Source organism: Peromyscus californicus, unplaced genomic scaffold (genome assembly GCF_007827085.1).
Source record: "Peromyscus californicus insignis strain IS unplaced genomic scaffold, ASM782708v3 Scaffold_2__1_contigs__length_46816999, whole genome shotgun sequence".
NCBI lineage: Eukaryota > Metazoa > Chordata > Mammalia > Rodentia > Cricetidae > Peromyscus > Peromyscus californicus.
In genome coordinates, this window is record NW_026294540.1 from 45,817,864 (window position 1) to 45,838,909 (window position 21,046).

Here is a 21,046-nt window from a genome sequence, read left to right on the forward strand (position 1 = left end):
CAGTCCCAAAGTCCTTAGGGACACCCCAGCCCCACCCCCACCCCTGCTTCGGGCAAGGCAGGACTAGGTCTCCTTTGTTTTGGGATTGCTTCTTCCCTTTGCCCAGCAGAGATGGTCAGCTTCAGGAGGGGGAGTGGCCTAGTTTCCTCAGACTGCTAGACCTTAAAGCATCTTAAAGGTGCAGGTCCATAATCTAACACAAGTCAGCGCCATGGAGGATATCAGAAGGACTACTTGGGACTGAAGGCAAAGAGAAGTACATCCAAGATACCACATGGAAAAAGTAATGCTAACACGTTTGTTAAGAAAAAGAGGAACTAAGGAACAGAAAAGACTACAGCATTGTCTCTCACACTCCTGAGCTGTCCCAGGCAGGAAGTCTCATGTTGAAGAAGTCTAAGCATTAACAGGCTGACAGGTAACAGCTGCCTCCAACAGAATGTCTAGCAGCAGGGGAAACATGCTCTCCTCAGAAGAGAAATCTGGGAGATCCTCCTGGTATCCACCATGACATCTCTAAGACAGGAGAGAGTTGGTGTATTTATTACTTTAGTTTTTATTTGTGTGTGTGTGTGTGTGTGTGTGTGTGTGTGTGTGTGTGTGTGTGTGTGTGTGTACAAACACATGCATTTTCACGTTCTCCTCATGTACTGCAAATGGCCATGGAGGCCATATGAGGGTGATAGATTCCCCTGGAGACATGCGTGCTGAGAGCTGGACTCCTCTGGAGAGCAGTGAGTGCTCTTAAGTGCTGAGTCATTTCTCCAGCTCCTGAGTTGATGTATTTGTATGCCAATGCCTGGAAGTCAGGGGTGGATGGGAAGAATCATCTCCATCATGTTTCAGTTTGCATGATGAGCTACAGAGACCAGGGAAGGTTCCCAGCCAAAGGGTTTCAGGCAGGTTGATGGAAACTGAGCAGATGAAGGAAAGTGTACAGGGATAGGATCAAGTCTCAGGGGACCAGGCAGTGATGACATGATGGAATGGTTAGCTTTAATTGTCAGTTTGACACAACCTAGAAAAATAGCCTTAACAAGGGATTGTCTACTTTGGGTGGGCTTGAAGGAATGTCTGGAGGGCATTGTCTTAAGTCAGTTGAGGCACCCTAATATGGGCAGCATCATTCTCTAGGTTTGGGCGACTGTGGAAGAGTAGAAAAAGCTAGGCATGTGTGCATTTATTCTTTCTTTTGGATGTGACGTGACTAGCTGCCTCAAGTTCCTGCCTTGATTTCCCTGTAGCATATATATATATATTTCCCTGTAGTATGAGCTATAACCCAGAACTGTGAGCCAAATAATCCCTTTTTCCCTCAACTTGCATTTTTTTCAGGATGCGTTATTGAGCAACAGGAGGCAAGAACACCTGACAAGGGACCAAGGGCGGGGGAGAAACTCTGGATAGGAGTGCGGCTGTGCAAGCAAGAGGGCCTGAGTTCCCAACCCCAGCACCTGGAAAAGGCCAGGCATGGCCACCTGTGCCTGTAGCCCCACTTTAGGAGGTGGTGGAGACAGGAAGATGTCGGAATTTTCAGGTTGACAGCCCTGCTGAAAAACACTGAACTCCAAGTTCTGTTTCAAAGGAATAAAGGGGAGAGCTATAGAGGAGGATACCAATGTCTTCCTCTGGCCTCCAAGTGTATGCATCAACACACATGTGTACATACATCTCACACACACACACACACACACACACACACACACACACACACACACACACTCCTCTGATCTCAGCAAGGAAGACAGAGAAAATTAATGGAAAACACTCAGGTTCTGAATGCATCCCACATCTGTTAACTATATTGAAGTGTTAAGGTGAGGGACAACCATGGGCTCTAAACCCAGTGAAACCTGAAAGTCAGAGAGCCAGTCCCATTGTGACAGTTAGCTTTAATTGTTACCCTGACATAATCCAGAGTCACCTGGGAAAAGAGTGTCAGTGAGGGACTTCCTACATTGGGTTGGTCTGTGAGCTTGTGTGGGGGGGATTGTCTTAATTGACAGATGTGGGAATATCCAGCCCACTGTGGATGGCACCACTCCCTGGGCAGGGGTCCTAAACCGTGTGAGTGGGGAAACTGAGCTGAGCACCAGCAAACGAGGGAGTGAGCATGCAGGCGTGCATTCCTGTCTGTTCCTGACTGTTGATGTGAGGTGACCAGCTGTCTCAAGCTTCCGCCATCCCGACTGTCCTGCGGTGATGGACCGTCAGCTGGAATGTGAGGCGAAATACGCCCTTTTCTCCCTTGGGGTGCCTTTTGTCAGAGCATTTTGTCACAGCAACAGAAATGAAACTAGGAGACACACGGAGGACGAGGAATCTCAGAGCTTTGTCAACATACTAAGGCCAACAGGCAGGGAGAGGAGCTGGCGTGAGCCTGAGACAGGTTTGCCCACCTGTCAGAAGAGTGTGGGAGCAGAAGCTGAGGTGGGCTGGTTCTCAGCTGGCAGTGCACGGGACTGCAGACTTCTTGCAGATCCAGAACTTTTGGAGTTCACATTTGGAGTCATTCCAGCCATCCCCAGCGAATTCCACACAGTCCTCTTCCCCAATGTTGTTGGGCTCTCCTCTATTCCAAAACTTCTGGAATCTGGATAGTCGGTCAACAACATGTTAGTCTGCTGCAGTGGCATGCTGCCAACCATGTTCTTAGCTTCCTGAAACTCAATGTCTCACATGCCCCAGAATGCATATGGTGGACACGCCAGAGTAGGGTGGCTTTGAATTCTGACTCGAGTTATATTTTATATTGAGAGAGCATGGTTTTCAAATATAAACCAACCAATCTGGACTCCATTACTGGGTTCTTGCACTCTAGACCACAATGCACCTGCCCCATGCCAAGCACCAGACAGCTAAAGGTCAGGACCCTGAAATGGCAAACTAATAGATACCAGGCCTGTCTCTCCTGTTCCTCTGCATGGACACCAAAGTAAAGGCTCTTTCCATTGTGTGTCCTTCCTGTATATTCTGGCTTATTGTGGTTCTTTCCCATGATCTCTCGTCATGCTGCAGGATCTGGGAGCATCTTTATAAACTATCTTTAAGCTATCTTTGTCCTCCCTTCCATTTCCTCCCCTACCCCCTTTCCCCTTCCTTCCTCCCCATTTACTTCCTTTTTACTTTTCCTTTCCAAAAACTTTTTGAGACAGGGTCTCATGTATCCCAGGCTGGCTCAGAGTTCAATATGTAGCTCAAGATAACACTGAACTTCTGATTCTTCTCCTGGTAACTCCCAAGTGCTGGGGTTACAGGCATGGACCACATACCAGATTACAAAGTGCTGGGGATTGAACCTATGGCTCCATCATGCTACTGTATAAACACACTTATGTATCCAACCCAGCACGCCATCTTCCCTTGGTTATAGTCCCCTCACCCGTGGCCTTGCTTTATTTTGTATTTTCTATTAATACCCTGCTTTAAAACCCACACCCCTCGGGGAAGCTTCTCTTGCTGCTTTCCTGGGGGGATTTGCTGCTTTTCTGTCTGTGCATGGGTAGGGAGATCTCCTTCCATCAGCAAATGTGGGCAGCTCTTATTCCTAAGGAGCCAGGGAGAGGGGTGAACCCCAAAGACAGTTCAAGTCAGAGCATCAAAGACCTGTCTCCACTCCACTCTAACGGTTGTTCCCTTTTCCTGGATCTACCTGGATGACAGAGGTGAGCCATCCACCCACAGCCATGTGGCTTCCTTCTTCAGGTCTGACAGCCCCATCCAGGTTGGTCCTTTAGCCTTAGAAGTCTGCTGCAGGAAGGTCTGGAGGGGAAGAGGAGGAGAGTCAGGGAAATCTCTTCTCCCCACTTTCAGCTTGGGCCTCCCCAAACTCTCTCAGGAAGTTCTATTTGCAATCCCACCTTTCCCCTTCCTCTTTTTCAGGCCATGAGCACTCATGTGTGCTTAGATGATATTAGCTATTTTTATGTCTGGAGACTATGGGCAATGCATTCTGGCACAAGATGGTACCCAGCTGGCTGGATGTGGAGGCACACACCTTTAATCTCAGAACTCCACAGGATCTCTGTGAGTTCCAGATCAGCCATGGCTACTGAGTGAGACCCTGTCTAAAACACAATAACACTATATTTTAAAAAAGGAAATACGGCCGGGCGGTGGTGGCGCACGCCTTTAATCCCAGCACTCGGGAGGCAGAGCCAGGCGGATCTCTGTGAGTTCGAGGCCAGCCTGGTCTCCAAAGCGAGTTCCAGGAAAGGCGCAAAGCTACACAGAGAAACCCTGTCTCGAAAAACCAAAAAAAAAAAAAAAAAAAAAAAAAGGAAATACACAGCTGGCCTCTCCACCCACATCTGCTAATGTTGCAGGGTCTCTCTTAAGAATTTTGAGTCAGTCAATAGAATTTCCTCATGACTGCCCTTAATGTGCTGGAAGCAGATCATACTAATTCATGTTCGCTTAAGATGTATGGCCCTTCTTTTCAGTTCTTCAGTGACACTTCATTATAAATTTGATATTACCCACGGTGAGAATATTTACTCCTGGGGAATTGGCAAGCACGTTGTGTGTGAGAGTTGTGTGTCTATATATGTATGTATGTGTGTGTACCTCATATGTATATGTGGGTATGCATGCCCCAGCACATACGTAGAGGTCAGGGGACAACTTGGGGTTAGTTCTTTCTTTCCACCGTGGGGGACCAAACTCAGGTAGCCAGGCTTGGCAGCAAGCGCCTTCACCTGCTGAGCCATCTCACCCCATTCCTCCTTTTCTTTGGATTTGAACCTCAAGCTTGTGATGCAGCCCCACACCAGGTCTTACTTTTTTTTAATTTGAATCGTGTCTCCTTGTATGTCTGTTTGGATGGGTCATGCATATGCCACAGTGCAGGTATGTCTGTCAGAGGACAACTTAAAAGAGTCAATTGTCTCCTTTTACCACGTGGGGCCTAGGAATTGAACTCAGGCTGTGAGGCTCAGTGGCAAGCACCTTTGTCTCCTGAGCTATCCAATCAGCCTGCATACCAAGGCTTTTGTCTCTCAGAGAGCAGGTGGTTAAATACTGACCAGCACAGAGATGATATCTACTGCATTTCAGGTGTCTCCCAAACACTCACAAATGTTTAGTACATGATTCTATGCCGAGGGCTTGGGATCCCCCCATTTCTACTCATTACTTCTTTTCCTCACGTAACTCTGGCAAACTGTCTTAATCCCGGGTGATCAGGAGCCAGGTGTACAGACAGACCAGGACAGCATCCCACCAGATGTACCTGCTCTTCATCACTTTCGATGATGACCAGCTGAGCCTCCACTTCCTGGCAAGCCTTGACGGCATTGTTCCAGTTCCGCTGGGACTTGGAGAAGAAGTAACAGTTTCCTAGGAGGAACGTCCAGTCCCAGGGGCAGGGGCGGCACAGGCGGACTGTTGGGGAAGTGGGTTAGGATGGACTCACACCTGGATGCCTGTGTTCCTGTGCCTGCTTAGTCTTCAAGCTCTCCAGAGTTAGGTCCCTCCCATGACACAGCATGTTGCCAAACCACTTCCTTTCCATTTCTGTGCCCCTTTGCAACTCTAGGGGAACCCGGGAGTCCCCACTTCCTCCAGACTGGAAGAAGTAGAACCTTAGAGCTCAGAACAGAGGCCAGGAGATGGCTCATGGCCTTTGTAAACACTGAGTGCCTACTGTGTGCACAGCCCCTGTGAACATCAAGTGCCCAGGTTCCTGTGAACATTTATTGCTTGCTGTTTTCATGACCCCTGTAAATACCAAGTACTAATTCAGAGGAGGGGACCGAGGTCCAACGATGTCTGAGGACCCACAGTAAAGACTGCCTGAGGCCCTGAGGCCTCTGGTCTCTGTTCACTCACGGAGTTCAGTCTTCATCTGCACCAACTGCTGGTAGATCTTCTCCTGCTTAGAATCGTTCTGCACCTGGAAGCTAGGGATCCTGGAAACTGGGCCAAGAAAAAAGAGGGGGAACTGCCATTATTAAACAACTACAGTGTGCATTGACTTGAGATGGGTCCCCAGGGACATAATGCCATTTCTCTTTTGAGACAGATCTCACTCTGTTGCCAAAGCCTCTCAAACTCCTGAGCATAAGGACGAATCATCCCTCAGTTTCCCAAGAAGCTTGGACTTCAGGCATGTGCCACAGCCCAACGTTGGGGACTTCCTCCCCTTTGAAGATTAGGACACCTAACACCCAGGAGTCTTGGCCCCATTTCCTCTTCTAGATGGTGAGAAGTAGGGGATTAGAGCTCAGAACAGAGGCTTAACTGAGTGCCTACTGTGTGCATTGCTCTGTGAACACTGCGTACCTACTGTGCAGATGATACCTATGAATACTGAGTGCCTACTCTGTGCATAACTCCATGAACATTGTGTGATGACTCTTCACAGTCCCTGTGATCATTGAATGCCTACTGTGTGTACAAATTCAGTGAAGATGGAGTCCCTACTGTGTTCATGGCACAGCTGATGTTAATGTGATTGGATCTGGAATGAGCCAAGAGATACTTCTTGGGACAGGGAGGTGAGGGTATTTCCAGGAAAGAGCAACAGGACAGGGAAGACCCGTACCTAGTAGGCAGCACCTCGAAGTGCTGGCCCAGACATGCCAAGCCAAGGGAAAAGCAGGGCTGCAGCTGTCTGTCCATCTTCCCATCTACTCTATTATGTCTCTGGTGTTTTGCTGATGCTGATCCAGCTCCTTCAGCCTTTCATTGTGACCTGAAGGTCTGTGGCTCTCCAGGAATCCTCCAGGCCCTCAGACTGGGACTCTGAGGCATCCAGATGTGTGGGCTGGGTGACTAATGGGTTCTCAGCATTTTGATAAATATTCATTCTTGGAGTCTGTTCTTCCAGAGAAGCTGACCAGTACAGGCTTTGTAAATATTGAGTGCCTACTGTGTATATGGTCCCTATGAACGCTACGTGCCTACTGTGTGCCTGGCCCCTGTAAACATTGAGTACTTATTGTGTGTGTGCTCCCTAAAAACACTGACTGCCTAGTGTGTTCACAAAGTTTCTGTGAACATAGAATACCTAGTGTATGCATGGTCCCTAAAACACTGAGTACCCCCTGTGTGCCCCTGTGAACATTGAGTGCCTAGTGTATGCTTAGTCCTTATGAACCCTGAGTACCTAGTGTATGTATGGTCCCTGTCACTATGGAATGCCTACTGGGTGGTAAACATCAAGTGCCATCCTTATCACCTGTGGCCTCAATTCACAGGTGAGGAAACTGAGGCACAAAGAGCTCTGTAGGACCTTTAGTTTCTCACTCACGGAGCTCAGTCTTCAGCTGCGTCAGTTGCTCAGAGATCTTCTGCTGCATGGACTCATTACATCCCTGGGAGCTGGGGATCCTGGAGACTGTGCCAAGAAAAAGAAAGAACTGCCATTATTAAATACCTCCTGTTTGCCATGACCTGCACTGGGTCCCTGGGGGTCTTACATGGTGTTTTATGGACCAGACTGTGTCACAGATTGTTACAAATTGCCTGGCACAAATGAGCACTCCCTTTCTACTTGCCAAGTGGCTAGGACTGCAGGCACAGGCCACTGCCCCAGCTTCTGCGATGGTTTCTCATTGATGTCTTGTTTAATCTCCTTTGAAGACTGAGAAACTAAATACCTAGAAGGGTATCTAGTCCTAGGGAGGGGGCTGGTCAGGATGAACCCACACTTGGATGCCTATGTGCCTTTTCGGCTCAACCTTCAGGCTGTCCGGAGTGAAGATCTTCCCTTGACACAGCACCCTGGGGAACTATTCCCTTCTCTGCTTCCTAAATCCCTCCCCAACCCCAGGAAAGCCCAGGAATCCCCATCCATCTCCTTCAACTTAAAGCTCAGAACAGACACCAAGAGATTGGCTTAATTGAGTACCTACTGTGTGTACAGCACTTTGAACATTGAGTTCACATTGTGTATATGAATATTAAGAACTTCTGAACATTAAGCACCTAATGGATGCATGGTGCTTGTGAGCACTGAGTGGCTACCCTGTATACAACTCCTATAAACTCAAGTGCCTACTGTGTGCACAGTCCCTGTAAACAGCAAATATCATCCTTGTTGTTACTCTGTGGTTCCAATTCACAGATGAGGACACTGAGGCTCAGAGAGGTCTGATGGCTCAAGAAAATTGACCCTACAGAGACCCAAGGCCTTGGATCTCTAGTTTCTCACCATGGAGTTCAGTCTTCAGCTGTGCCAGTTGCTCAGAGATCTTCTGCTGCATGGACTCATTCTGCCCCTGGGAGATGGGGATCTTGGGCACTGTGCCAAGAAAAAAAACTGCTATTATTAAATACCTACTGTGTGCTATGATCTGCACAGGGTCTTTAGGGACATTGTGTCATTTTAAAAATGTGTGTGTGTGTGTGTGTGTGTGTGTGTGTGTGTGTGTGTGTGTGCGCGTGCGTGCGTTCACGCGAATGTTTCTGTGCATGGAGGTCAGAGGACAGCTTGTAGGAGTCAGTTCTCTCCTTCTGCAAGTTTGAGGGGTTGAATTTAGGTCACCAGTCTTGAAAGCAAATACTTTTATCTGCTAAGCTCCTGCACCAGCCGAGTGGCATTTTATTTTGTAGATAAGTCTCACTGGTGTCAGCACTTCTCAAACTCCTGTGGATCAATGGCCATCCCTCCCTCATCTTCCCAGTAGCTCAGACTGAAGGTAGGTGCTGCTAGTCCAGCACCTAGGACAGTTTCTGATGGATGTCTTGTTTAATCTCCTTTGAAGACTGAGAAACTGGGCACCCTGAAGAGTGCTTAGTCTCAGAGAGGGGACGGGTCAGGATGAACTCACACTTGGATGCCTTTGTTCTTTGTCTGCTCAACCTTCAGGCCCTTCAGAGTGACAGAGCATTCTAGGGAACCATTCCCCTCTCTACACCTCCTCCCCAACCCCAACCCCAGGAGTCCCAAGTATTATCCTCCAGACTGGGAGAAACTGAGGCTTAGCAATCAGAACAGAGACCAAGAGAACAGTTTAACTGAGTACCTACTGTGTGTATGGCCCCTGTGAACATCAACTGTGGAGATGGCCCCAGAGAACATGTGGTGTCTGCTGTGTGCACCCTCTGTATGTATTACATGCCAAGTATGGGCGTGTTCTCTGGGAACACTGAGTGCCTACTGTGTACATGACCCTTGTGAACGTTGATTGCTTACTGTGTACACAGCCCCCATGGACACTGAGTTCCTATTGTGTGCACAACCCCTGTAAATAACAAGTACCATTTTTTATTGTTATCCTGTGGTCTCAGCTCACAGAGGAGAAAACTGAGACTCAAGGAGATCTGACAGTTTAAGAAAATGGAGCCCTTCCCCATGGAGCCCTCCCCAGGCATAGAAACTTCTGGGTTTTGGTCACTCACAGAGTTTATCTGTCAGCTGGGTCAGTTCCTGGTAGATCTCTTCAAGCTTGGATTCCTCCTGCCCCTGTGTGTTTGGGGTCTTGGAAACTGTGAAGAGGGAAAAAAAAAGGAAGTTTCATTATTAAATACCCCCTGTGTACCGAGTCCTGCACTGGGTTCTCTGAGACACTGTGTCACATTTTTATTTATTTATTTATTTTTGAGATGAGTCTCATTCTGTTGCCAAGGCTTCTCTCATATTCTTTGGCACAAATGATCATCGTGCCTCAGTTTCCCCAGCAGCTTCGACTGTAGGCACATGTCAGCACCCCACAGTCTAGGAAAGTTTCTCACTAATGTCTTCCTTAATCTTGTTCAAAGACTAGAAAACCTACCACTCAGAAAAAACTGAATCATAAGGAGAAATAGATCCAGGATCTAGGATCTACCCATGCCTCTTTTCTCATTCTCACAGCAGACATGGGGGAATCCTCAGAGGACATGCCATCCACTTGCCCACCCCACTTCCCTTCTAGACCTAGAGAAGGCCCTAGCTGGAGAACTGGGTCAGAGAGCTGAGGCCTCCATTGTGCCTGACCTTGGATGAGAATGATCAGCAGGAGCCCAGCCAAGAACAGGAAGGAGAGCAGCTGCAGGACCAAGGGGCTGTGTCCCAGGCAGCCTGCCCGAGAAAAAGTGGACTTTTAAGTATGATGATGTCCCTGCCTTATGCTGATTCCAGAACAGGTAATCAGCCTCCTCCTCCCACCAGCTGTGAATCCAGACTCTCAGATTCTACCCCCACATGGTCCGTGATTTTATTCGCTGGCTTCAGTCTCCTCATGGTCTGTGATTTCCTGCTCCATATTACACCTCCCCACACCCTCAATTCCCTACCATAGTTTCCACTTCCCCAAGACCCTTAATTTCTTGGTCTACCATCTATCTTCCCAGGACCCTCAATTCCCTGTCCCAACTTGCACCTCCCCATGGCCCACGATTCCCTTCCCTGGCCTTCTCTTCCCATAGCTTGTGATCTCTCCCCTAGCCACCTCCCCCAGCCTTCCCAGTGGCCCACGATTCCCTGCTTCAGCCTTCCTGGTGGCCCATGATTTCTTGCCCCAGCCTTCCCAGTGGCCCACGATTCCCTGCTCCAGTCTCTATCTCCCAGGGAAAGAGAAGTTTAGAGTTCTAGCTTTCAACTCTTTAAGACCCATTCTGGTAAAGGCTTTCCACTTTGCCTCAGCCCCTCACCCTGCCATACCTGCCAGATTCTTGATTCCAGAATTTGTTTGTAGTCTGGAGCTTTCACTAGAACACCTGGTACCACTGACCATCCACTCTTCATCCTCTGCGGGAACACAGTTCTACTCAGAGCCTGGGCAGGCTCAACTCTGAGCTGCCCCAACTGGTTTCCCTCACCATGCTCCCACACCCCAGCCCAGCCTCACCCACAGAACCCAGCTGCTGCATCCTGGTTTCCGTGGAGCCACGCATGGTCACCGCTGTCCCCTGGGACTGCTGGAGACCTCAGCTTTTATCTGCTAGTGTTCTCTAAATGTCCTTTCGGTCAGGAAGGGGAAAAAAGGAAGCCCATGAATTGCGGAAGAGCCCGAGGGAGGGACTGCACCTTTCACATGGCCTGTCTTGTGCCAGATAACTAAAGGTTGAGATTTTTTTTTTTGCGGGGGTGGGAGTTGGAAAGTTTGGGGTTCCGTGGCAGAAAAATCTGATGTGTTCATGGTGTGATGAAATTATGGTTGACCTTTCAAAGTCAATAACTTATACAATAAATCCATTTTGTTATGCCCTTTCCACCTATGCTGAGTGTAGGAGAGCAACACCCCATCTTTGAACTTCCTCTGTCCCCCCTGACTCCAGGCTGTCTTGCCTTGCTGGCTCCTGATTCATGGACATTTCTGCTGATTTTGTTGTTCTCACATTCCTGTCAATTGAGTGCCTGCCTCTGTCAGGACATCTGACAGCTGGGTGGACTCATCCCTCAAACCTTTCCACACTGTGATAGCTGAGGAACTTCACAACCAGATTAGGTAACTTCTCATAATAGTTAGTCACACAACTGGTTCATAGTGAAGCCGGGATTTGAACAGGGACAGTCCACCTCTATGTTGTGAACCTAGGAGAATCAAATAGTTCCAAGGAGGAATTAAAAAGTTCCTTAGATGCGTCAGAATCATAGAATTTTGAAAAACCAAGCTGGTGAGGCGGTTCCCTGGGTAAAGTGCTTGCTGCACAGGCATAAAGATCTGAGGTCAGATCTCAGCACTCAAGTAAAAAGCCAGAAGTGGCCGCACACACCTGTAACTCCAGCGTGGTGGGGACTGGAGACAGCGTGGTCATGGAGCTCATTGTTCCACAAACCTAGTCAAATTGATGAGTTCCAGGTTCACTGAGAGATCTTGTCTCAAAACATAAGGTGGGTGAGAGGTGGAGGATGACGCTGATATAAGCCTTATGCACACACTTGTACCAACATGTATATGCAACACACACACACACACACACACACACACACACACACACACACACACACACACGCTATAACCATAGCTAAAAGACACATGGAACATAAAAGGAGAAAAGAGACTGAGAGGTTAGCATGGAGAATAAGGATTATCTTGGGAGTTGGAGAGATGAGGGTGATGTGGAAGAAACTCATAGTAATAGGACTGATTATTAAGGCTTTACTAATAGGTTTACTCAGGAGATATTAAATCATATAAAGTAGAATTTGGCTAAGGGAGGCCACCTCCAAAATACCTCAGAGATGAGTAACGTGCTAACCAGGCCTGTTAGAGAAAAGCTGAATTCTAGGATATAGATAAATTTGTTCACCAGGATCATAAGCCATCAGACTCCATTCTTGGAACAAAGGAGACAACTCTGACCTACAACAACCATTAGAACCAACCCTATACCAATGTTGGCCTCTACGGTTGCTCAAGGAGGTGGCACAAAGTGACAGCCAGTGTTAAGTCCTGACCTGCCTTAGAGCCCCTTGTCCTCTCCTTGAGAAAAGCATAATTCTGCCAGGTGGGCAAGATGATCCCAGGCAACAACTGTTTGAAAAGAACAGCACTGATGCAGAGTTACAGAGATAATTCCGGCAGTATCTCAGCTGGGGGAAACTCCCATTGGCCTGCAGTACCCTGTTGTCACTCCCACCAATCAAGAATAAGAGCATGGCCAAAGTTTAAAGTGAAGTTTAAAGTAAGTTTTAATTAAATACTGGCCAGGTGGATGGGCTCTGGGCAGGTCCATACCCAGGTTCCTGGGAAATGGCCCAGAATTAAGTAGGGCAAGGGCTTAAGAAGGAAAACCCATGATTCATTGTATTTCCCACCAGGTCCAATCAGGAGCAAGCATGCATCCTGACATTCTCCAGCCTACATCCAATCAGGGGCAAGCATACATCCTGACTATTTCCTGCCTACGTACCCCCTGCCCACATGTAGTCAAGCACATCTGGTGCAAATGTGTCAAACACACTTGTTTAGGGGAGTAAAAAACGTGTGGCTTGTTATCTCCCATAAACAATAGCCTCCAGCATTTCAGGAACTATCTATTCTTGGGCAAGAGGCTTGCAGATCAGAGGCATTTCTTTGTTTCATGGATCTCTTATGCATAGTAATTAAAATTTAAAATGTAACTTTGACTCTTACATTGCCCCCTTGAGTTGTATCCTGAGTTAAATCCTTGACTCTGTGATGGGTACCTGTTTATATTGGGATCTAATAACCATCAGCTTAACGGTACCCAGACAGGAATTATCATTCAGTTAAGGCATCAGTGATGCAAGAGTCAACTGCAAATAGAAGAAACAGAAGGGCCAAAGGCCTTGTGATGGCTGACAGAGTTACTATCTAGAAGGAACCTGGAAATGAGAATGGGGACCAGTTATTTACTTCATCTCAGGTCCCTTTTTTGTAATATTTTTTTTTCCTGTAGCACTGCCAGATTATTTCTAATAATTCCTGAGTGGTTTATGTAGAAACAACAATTTTCTCTTAAAGCTCTTCAATAACCTCTCTGTTTTATATACAGCAGGTTGAGTGCCCTATAATATTACAGAAATATTTCAGCTAATGAATCTTCCTGTTGATAGATCTGGGTCTATTTGGTTCTAACAGGTACCTTTCTTGGTATGCCAATAGGCACTATAGGTAGCTATTTTGTCCCCTGTGACAGGGAGTTTCCTTTTGATCTAGTATTCCAGCCTGTTAGCAAGACAAACCTGCCTACCTTTTCTCTAAAGGAGTCCTAGTAGTTCTAGAAGAAGCAAGGCTTGATTTTTACGTATGAAGTAAGCTAACAAGGTAGCTGTAGCCTTGGGGAAGAATCTGGTTGCCTGCTTCTGCTAAGTTGACAAAGTTATGGTTATTCTAGTCATATATATCATCAGACATTTGAGAAGGATGAATTATAGCATGAAGAATAATCCAAATGGCCTGTGTATCAATTAAAACAACAGCAACTAGTCCATTACTCTTGTGGTCTCTATGGCATTGGGGGCAGAGGTACCAGGACAGCATCAGTCTTTGGCTACTAGGTCCAGAAGGTAAGAGTTTTTCCTATGGAGGAGTAACATGGATGAGACTAATCTTACTTTGTCTAGGAAAAATGGGCAATCAATTCTCCAGTGTCCTGCTTGTCTACAATTGGGGCTGGATCCTGGTATCAGGGCATTCTTGTTCAGTAGTTAGCATTACCACAATTCAAGCGGAGTCATTGTGGTACCCTGTTATTTTCTTTGGAGACTTTGGGATCACTGCTAAAAGCCAGGAGTCTCTCTCTGTCATAGTAAGCTTTTTCCATTCAATATTTTAAATGCCTTATTCATCAGATCTCTGACAAGTTTGAGGACCATTAGCTATTAAATACATTTGAGCTAAACAAACCAAGGCTTAATCGTGAAAGCATTTCTAACATGACTAAAAGTTTGATAATTATAAATGACTATTAACCTGCATTTTTTAATTATATATTACATTTTAAATGAACTGCATAGGTACAATACCTTAAACAAGAGTAGAAACATACATATAGTATAATAAAAATAACTTTAAATTTGTATCAATATAGAAAAATCCATACCAATGTGAAATATTTGAGACTAGCAGTTTTTTAAGTAGATTTAATAATCTACCTTTTTATCTTATCATTTTTATTTAAAAAGTAGATTCAATAATCTACCTTTTCTTATTACCCCCTTTTATGAAAAAAGATCCCTGAATCCAACCTCCTTTGTTTAGTTTCCTCCCTGACCATAACCAATAACAACTTGCAACCAACCCCCTTAAACAATGACAAACATCCACTGAATGACCAGAAACCATCCACCCTATCTCTTGGGAATGTGGACATCGTGTTCTCTAGACTGCTTCCTGTTGTCTGGGGGGATGGCATCTCGAGGGGACCCTGAGAAAATTGAGACAGTGGTCAAGTCCTGGGAAAACTATTTGTAACATTTGTTGTCCAGTCTCAGAACTGTTCCCATGCAGAGGGACCCATACATATGTCACCTGCCATGTAGTTTTTCTTGGTTTACTTCTTTGTCTTCAATCAATATTTTCAGGAGGTCTCTCCTAATCAAACCTGATCTCTATTAACCTTGAAGGAATCCACACCCTTTTATGTCCTGTGTAAACAAAGGCATAACCTCTTCTCCAATGCACTACATTTCCTGGCTTCCATTTTGAAGCCAAGACATCCCTAAAGTATACAGGATGGTTTAGTTTAGCAGTTCCTATCATAAGCCAATGTCTCTCAGCAGCTGCCATTTGCTCATCAGCATTTAAAAAATTTCCAAGTTAACAAAGCAACATATAAGATCCAGGTGCCCTGTGTTGTTGTATGATGTTTTGTTTGTGTTCTGACAAATAAAGCTTTTCTGGAGATCAGAGAGCAGACATAGCCACTAGGTAGCCATAGAGGTCAGGCAGTGATGGCACACACCTTTAATCCCAGCACTTGGGAGGAGGAAGCAGGAAGCTCAGGAGTTCAAGGTCACCCTGGGCTACATGAGATTGAGCCAGTCTAAAAGAGAAACAGGGCTGGGTGGTGGGTGCATGCCTTTGATCCCAGCACATGGGAAGCTCAAGCCTTTGATCCCAGCACTAGGGAAGTAGAGACAGGAATATAAGGTGGGTGGAGACAGAATCTTGGCCCCATTCAGTCTGAGGATCCCTAGAGACAGGACTCTGCCCGTATACTCTGAGCTTCTGTAGAGGTAAGAAGTGACTGTGGCTGCTCTGCTTCTCTGATCTTTCAGCTTTCACCTTCAATATCTGACTCCAGGTTTTTATTATTAAGAATAATTAGGATCATGCATCACTGTGTATTTCCCATCCTTACATGGTTTATTTTTTTATATTACTTTGTTCTTTCTTTAAAGACTTCAGTCAATTTTTTCTTAATTATCTTTAACAGTTTACAATAACTTATTAGCTTTCACAAGACTAGGACTTGCTGGGGTAGAGCTTGTGAGCAGGAGCTGAGGGTGCCTAGAGGATAGTATTGCCCTTGACAAGTTAATAGGCACCATAGCTGTATGTAATGGAAGGGCCACAAGTTCCTTTTGGCAGAGATAAGGAGAATGACCCCCCTGTTTTTTTGGTGTTTCAATACAGGGTTTCTCTGTGTAGTTTTGGTGCCTGTCCTGAATCTCGCTCTGTAGACCAGGCTGGCCTCGAACTCACAGAGATCTGACTGGCTCTGCCTCCCGACTGCTGGGATTAAAGGTGAATGCCACCACCACCAGGCGAATGACTCCCTTTTTAGCAAGCAGGCATTTTCTTCAAGCCCATGAGGGAATGGGAGCTTTATCTAAATGACTGACCTTGAGAAAAGGACTTTATCGTTTTATGTCCCATAGCCTTGTAAATTTAAATATTTTAAAAGCTGCTCTTTAAAAAGTATCCAGTTTTTAAAAATTTCTGTAAAACTTTAAAATTTCCCCTTAAAAAAGTGTTTAAAATCTCTCAACTGTGTGTTCCTGAAATATCAAAAATAAAGTACCTTTTTTTACTTCAAGAGGGAGAAAACAGGACATAACCACAATCTGCATAAGGCAAAACCAAGCTCCAATAGAGCAAACAATCCAAAGCTCAGTATCTGGGATTTATTCACAATCCTTTTGGTTTTCTTGAGGGCTGGGATCACCTCTTTGGCCCCACCTTGGCGGCATATACATAGCCTGCCTTTTAGATCCCAGCCAGCTCCATTTCACTGTGGCTGGAGTTTCTGGTGACTATCACGTGGCACCGGCATTTCCAAAACTGCCAACTGGGCTCTCTTTAGGAACTCTAGCCCTGCCACACATTTGCAAACCTCAGATGTTCCCCATGATCACTTCATGTCTTTAAAACCATTACCTGGGTGACTCTTAAATGATAAAGTTTAGCTGCTAGAGCAGGGTACATTCTCATATAAAAGCATGGAGGTGCAGCTTCAACACCTTACTAAACACACACAGATTTTAAATCCTGTCCTTCATAAACTTTGTTTTCAGGACAGGACAGGAATTATCACACAAAAATCCATTCTAATTGTTAGTATTCTGACCCACCCCTTGAAATCCCACCCCCTTGGCACCTCCCTGTGTCCTGATGTAAAAGCCTCATTCTAAGGAAAAACTCCTCCACTTCCTCTCTCTCTTCTGCTTTTGCTCCCACGAGGTGCACACCCCCGCCCTGTCTCTCTTTCTTACCTTTCTCTTCATCTCTCTATTATAATAAACTCTCCACATGGATGCAGCATCTGGGTTGTGAATTACTGGCCACCGCCGCAGCCAAAGTCATGCCCGAATGGCATGCATCTGCCCAGGTGGCTGCTGCATCTGCCCAGCTTGGTCCCCTGCGCTCATGGGATACCCTGTCCTGGCCAGCTGGGGATTTCCCATGCATGCATAATTCATAACACTAATCCAAAATGTCTTATAGATCTGTTGTTGCCTTCTTGGTAGGCCCAGTCCACATGGTCGCCTTTAGTCAAGATGGTGGTGAAATCACATGACATCTGTCTTCTCCATGCCCAAAGATGGTGAAGTCACATGACTTTCACCTTCTCCAACCTTAGCAAAGATGTCAATCAGCCTTTGGCTCTCACACTGTCTCTGTTTAAAATGTTCAAAGTGTAAGCTGGGGCTGGGACCTGAAAGATATTTAAGGATGATGGTGTGTGTGTGTGGAATGCATGTGTCTTAGGTGTGTGTAAGTTAGCCAGAGCTGGACAAAGGCTGTTAAAGAACCTTTCCTTCATTAACTCTAAGTGTGCAGAGTAATTCCTAACTGAGAAGGCTGCTCAGCTGGTTGGGGAGTAGGAGTCTGGGAAGACAGGATTTTCCCTGCAGGCCACTCTGGACTCTCCTGACTGCCGATCACTAGTACAGACTCAGAGAGAAAAGGAAAAACTGAGCAGGGAACCTGCAGGATAAGGTAAGCTGCAGAGACCTCCAGGTCTCAACCAGTCCCATCCTATGGGGTGGAAGAGGGCTCTGATCAAGCCCTAAGGGTTCCTAGTACAGCCAACAGGCTGGAGAAGGCTGACAGTCAGATTTCCCATTAGGAAGACACTAGGAGGGAATGTGCTGTAAGCATCATTTGAATGTGAGAGTGAATGGAGGCTTGTTTGTCAGGGAACGCTGTGTGTGGTGGAGACGCCTCTGTGCAGGCTGTTTAGGAAGAATGAATTTTCTGTGAGAAGATCAGTTACTTGTTTCGGTTTGATTGATCTGGATTGATCCAGATAACCTAGATTGCAAACTCACTTGCATCCCTGAAGCCTGCTCCATCTGCCCTTGAGGGCTGAGCTTCTGGCCCATAGATATCTCTCTCTCTCTCTCTCTCTCTCTCTCTCTCTCTCTCTCTGACACAAAAGGTCCAATTAAGACCCAGGAGCCCCTCCATAGGGAGGAAGGAATCCTGGTCTAAAAGGAAAAGAATCCACCTATACAACAGTGGGAAAGCTGTTGTACTTACTGGGTAAACGTCCTAACGAAAAAGATATTGCCTAACACCTCATCTCCTTTAGGGAAAACTTTTCTCAATGAATGGCAAATTTATTGTTATTGTATCTTATGGTACTTAAAAATGTTAAATTGTTTAATCAAGGGGATTTATACGTAAAGATTAAGATGGCTGGATGCTTTCAATCTAAAAAATGGTTTTCATCTTGAAATAATCCATGTGAAAAAGATACAAACAACACAGATTAAGCTAAGTAAGACTATATGAGTCCCGAAGGGCACAGTGGGCTCACACCTTTAGTTCCAGCAATCGGGAGACAAAGGTAGGTAGGTCTCTGTGAATTTGAGGTCAGCTTAATCTACATAATGAGTTCCAGGCCAGCCTGGGCTATGTAGAAAGACCCCATCTCAAAAAACAAAACAAAAACAAAAACAAAAACAAAAACCCACACACACACAAAAACAAACAAACACAAAACCAAAACCAAAAAACAAAACCAACCAAACAAACAAAAACCACCAAACAACAACAGCAGCGGAAAGAGTCCATGAGTCCTTTCATTTTGACTGGAGACTCACATCTCAGAATCTCCTGGTGTCAGAGCTCAAGGATACAATGCTTTTAGAGGCAAAACTTAGAGCTGCATTAGTGTTACATGAGAGTCAGAGTAACTTTGCAACATTTTTTTTGACAGAAAATAGTACTTCTATCAGACACAGCATGAACATAATTTTGATCTATACCCTTTTCAGTTATTTTAGCTCATATAAACATTAATTATTTTGGTTATTGCATCTGGACCATGATCAGGGTCATGGAAATTCCAAATGTGTTGCCAAAGTGGCCGTGACTGTTGGAGTTGAGGGCTGGGATGGAGAATCTAGGCCCCTCACTCTTCTGATCCTTTTATAGTATACTTTTGCAAAATCTAAACCAACTTAACATATTTTTTTACGAGGTGGCTCATTTTAGCACAAAGGATATAATTACAGGAGAGAAGAGTATGATTGGTTCTCATAGAGGGACATCTATAAGAACAAAAGGTGCACAATTAATTTTTACCACAGATCTTGCGTAACTAAGTTTCTCCAAATAGCTAAAGCTTAAGAAGGTTAGCAAAGATATACGTGACTAGACATGGATCTTTAAGTCAGTTTATATTCATAGGAACATTTTAAAATTTTCAGCATTAAGTATATCATCTTTGCATATGACATATTCAGATCTTCACTGGCTTGGCTTCAAATTTTTTATGATTTTGTCCCTGTCTTTATTATCCTATCTCCATGAAATGTTAATCTGGGTGAGAATAAGACCACTGCCACAACTTGTGAGCCAAATTTGAATCGAGCTTTAGTAAATACTGGACAGGAAGATAGACACTGGCCAGGTCCATACCCGGGATTCCCAGAGAATGGCCACAAGTTACACTGGCCAGATGCTTATAAAGGCAAACTCACAAAGCTATGCATTTCCCGCCTTCATCCAATCAGGAACAAGCATACACCCTGACTTACTTTCTGCCGACATACCTCCATGAACTATATTTGTGGTTTAAAATATATTTTGGTACTAAAAAATCTTCATTTTAAAATTAGGTTTTTAAAGACAAAATCTTAACAGGGACACATTTTCTTAGTTTATAAATTCTAATCTTGTGAGAGTTGCTAATTTATACTAAACTATTGAAACAAAGGTAATTAAGGCATAATCTCCCAGAATTGTAGCCATGTCAAGTGAAATGTAACTTATTTGCAGAGACAGATTGGAGAGAGACCAATTTATAGCTCCCACTATTCAGTCATTCTGGTTATGTCAAAGTTAAGCCTAAAACAGGTAGCTCAAAGAAGTTTAAAAGTAAATAATATAATATTCAAAGTCAGGTGTATAAAAAACTAGTTATGGAGAATTAAATGTTCAATAAAGTGGGTTAAGTTTACAATACACTTACATGGCGGGCATCCCTAGGCTCAAGGGCTCCCCTTTCCATTGGAAGGGACACAGACCCCATCAGAGCAAATTTGTATGCGTACAGGGCAAGGATGCATGGGAAATAAGACTGCTAGAATCTGCTACTCCATCTTCTGCTGTGTAGACAAGACCAAGAAACGCTCCCCGCCACCTATAGAGAGACCTGGACAGTGAAAATCCACCTAGCCCAGTTTATATGAGTCACCTTCCAGAGACATGGGACCAGCCTCAAGCTGTAAACTTGGATGCCAATAGGTCTAATCACTACAGAAGTTTTCAGAGTTCGGCAGGGGACATTTGGAGACAGGGATCATGATGGCCTTTTTCCCTTTGGACTCATGGTGATATTGGTCATAATGCTTCCTATAGGGCTAGCCACAATGGCCCCCCAGGATTGGATTCTGACATGAAGAAGTTTACTAGCTCTGATATATCTGGAAATAATAGTTTTACAAAAAAGATATTATCTGATTTCTTTAACAAGCTATGGCTGGCTATGGATCCAAATAGCAGGTCCTTGTAGATGATATATATTTCTTACAGCTGTAAAAGGGGTCATGTGCCCGTCTGAAGGAAGAATGCTGTTACTATGCTGACAGGTCAGAAATGGTTAGGAACATGGTAGAACAGCTAAGGGAAAGGGAAGTCCTAGAGGCTCCTGGTGTTCTTGGAATGGCTGCTGGATTTAAAAGGCTTGGCTAATGTCTCTAACAGAACCCTTCCTTCTGACTGTGTTAGGACAGTCGTTCAGACCATGCATGCTG

The 21,046-nt window shown here is 45.3% G+C and overlaps 1 protein-coding gene across 1 annotated transcript; it reads right to left on the reverse strand.

Moving 5' to 3' along the window:
• Positions 1-1,934: 1,934 nt before the first annotated feature.
• Positions 1,935-10,868, reverse strand: LOC128120537 (CD209 antigen-like protein B). The gene is made up of 9 exons (XM_052754672.1): positions 10,776-10,868; positions 10,589-10,675; positions 9,346-9,432; positions 8,156-8,245; positions 7,253-7,339; positions 5,830-5,916; positions 5,231-5,382; positions 3,653-3,762; positions 1,935-2,593 (listed from the first exon to the last, which is right to left on the reverse strand). Exons 1-9 carry the CDS (start codon positions 10,819-10,821, stop codon positions 2,443-2,445), a joined length of 897 nt encoding a protein of 298 aa, XP_052610632.1. The 5' UTR covers positions 10,822-10,868; the 3' UTR covers positions 1,935-2,442.
• Between the last annotated feature and the right edge of the window lie 10,178 nt (positions 10,869-21,046).

Excerpts from the sequence above, each read along its gene's own strand:
- LOC128120537 (XM_052754672.1), bottom strand. The coding sequence starts at position 10,821 with ATGCGTGGCTCCACGGAAACCAGGATGCAGCAGCTGGGTTCTGTGG. Across the intron at positions 9,433-10,588 it reads TGGAATCAAGAATCTGGCAG|TTTCCAAGACCCCAAACACA; the intron begins GTATGGCAGGGT and ends CCCTCTTCACAG. Across the intron at positions 8,246-9,345 it reads CCAGCTGACAGATAAACTCT|TGCCCAAGATCCCCATCTCC; the intron begins GTGAGTGACCAA and ends TTCTTGGCACAG.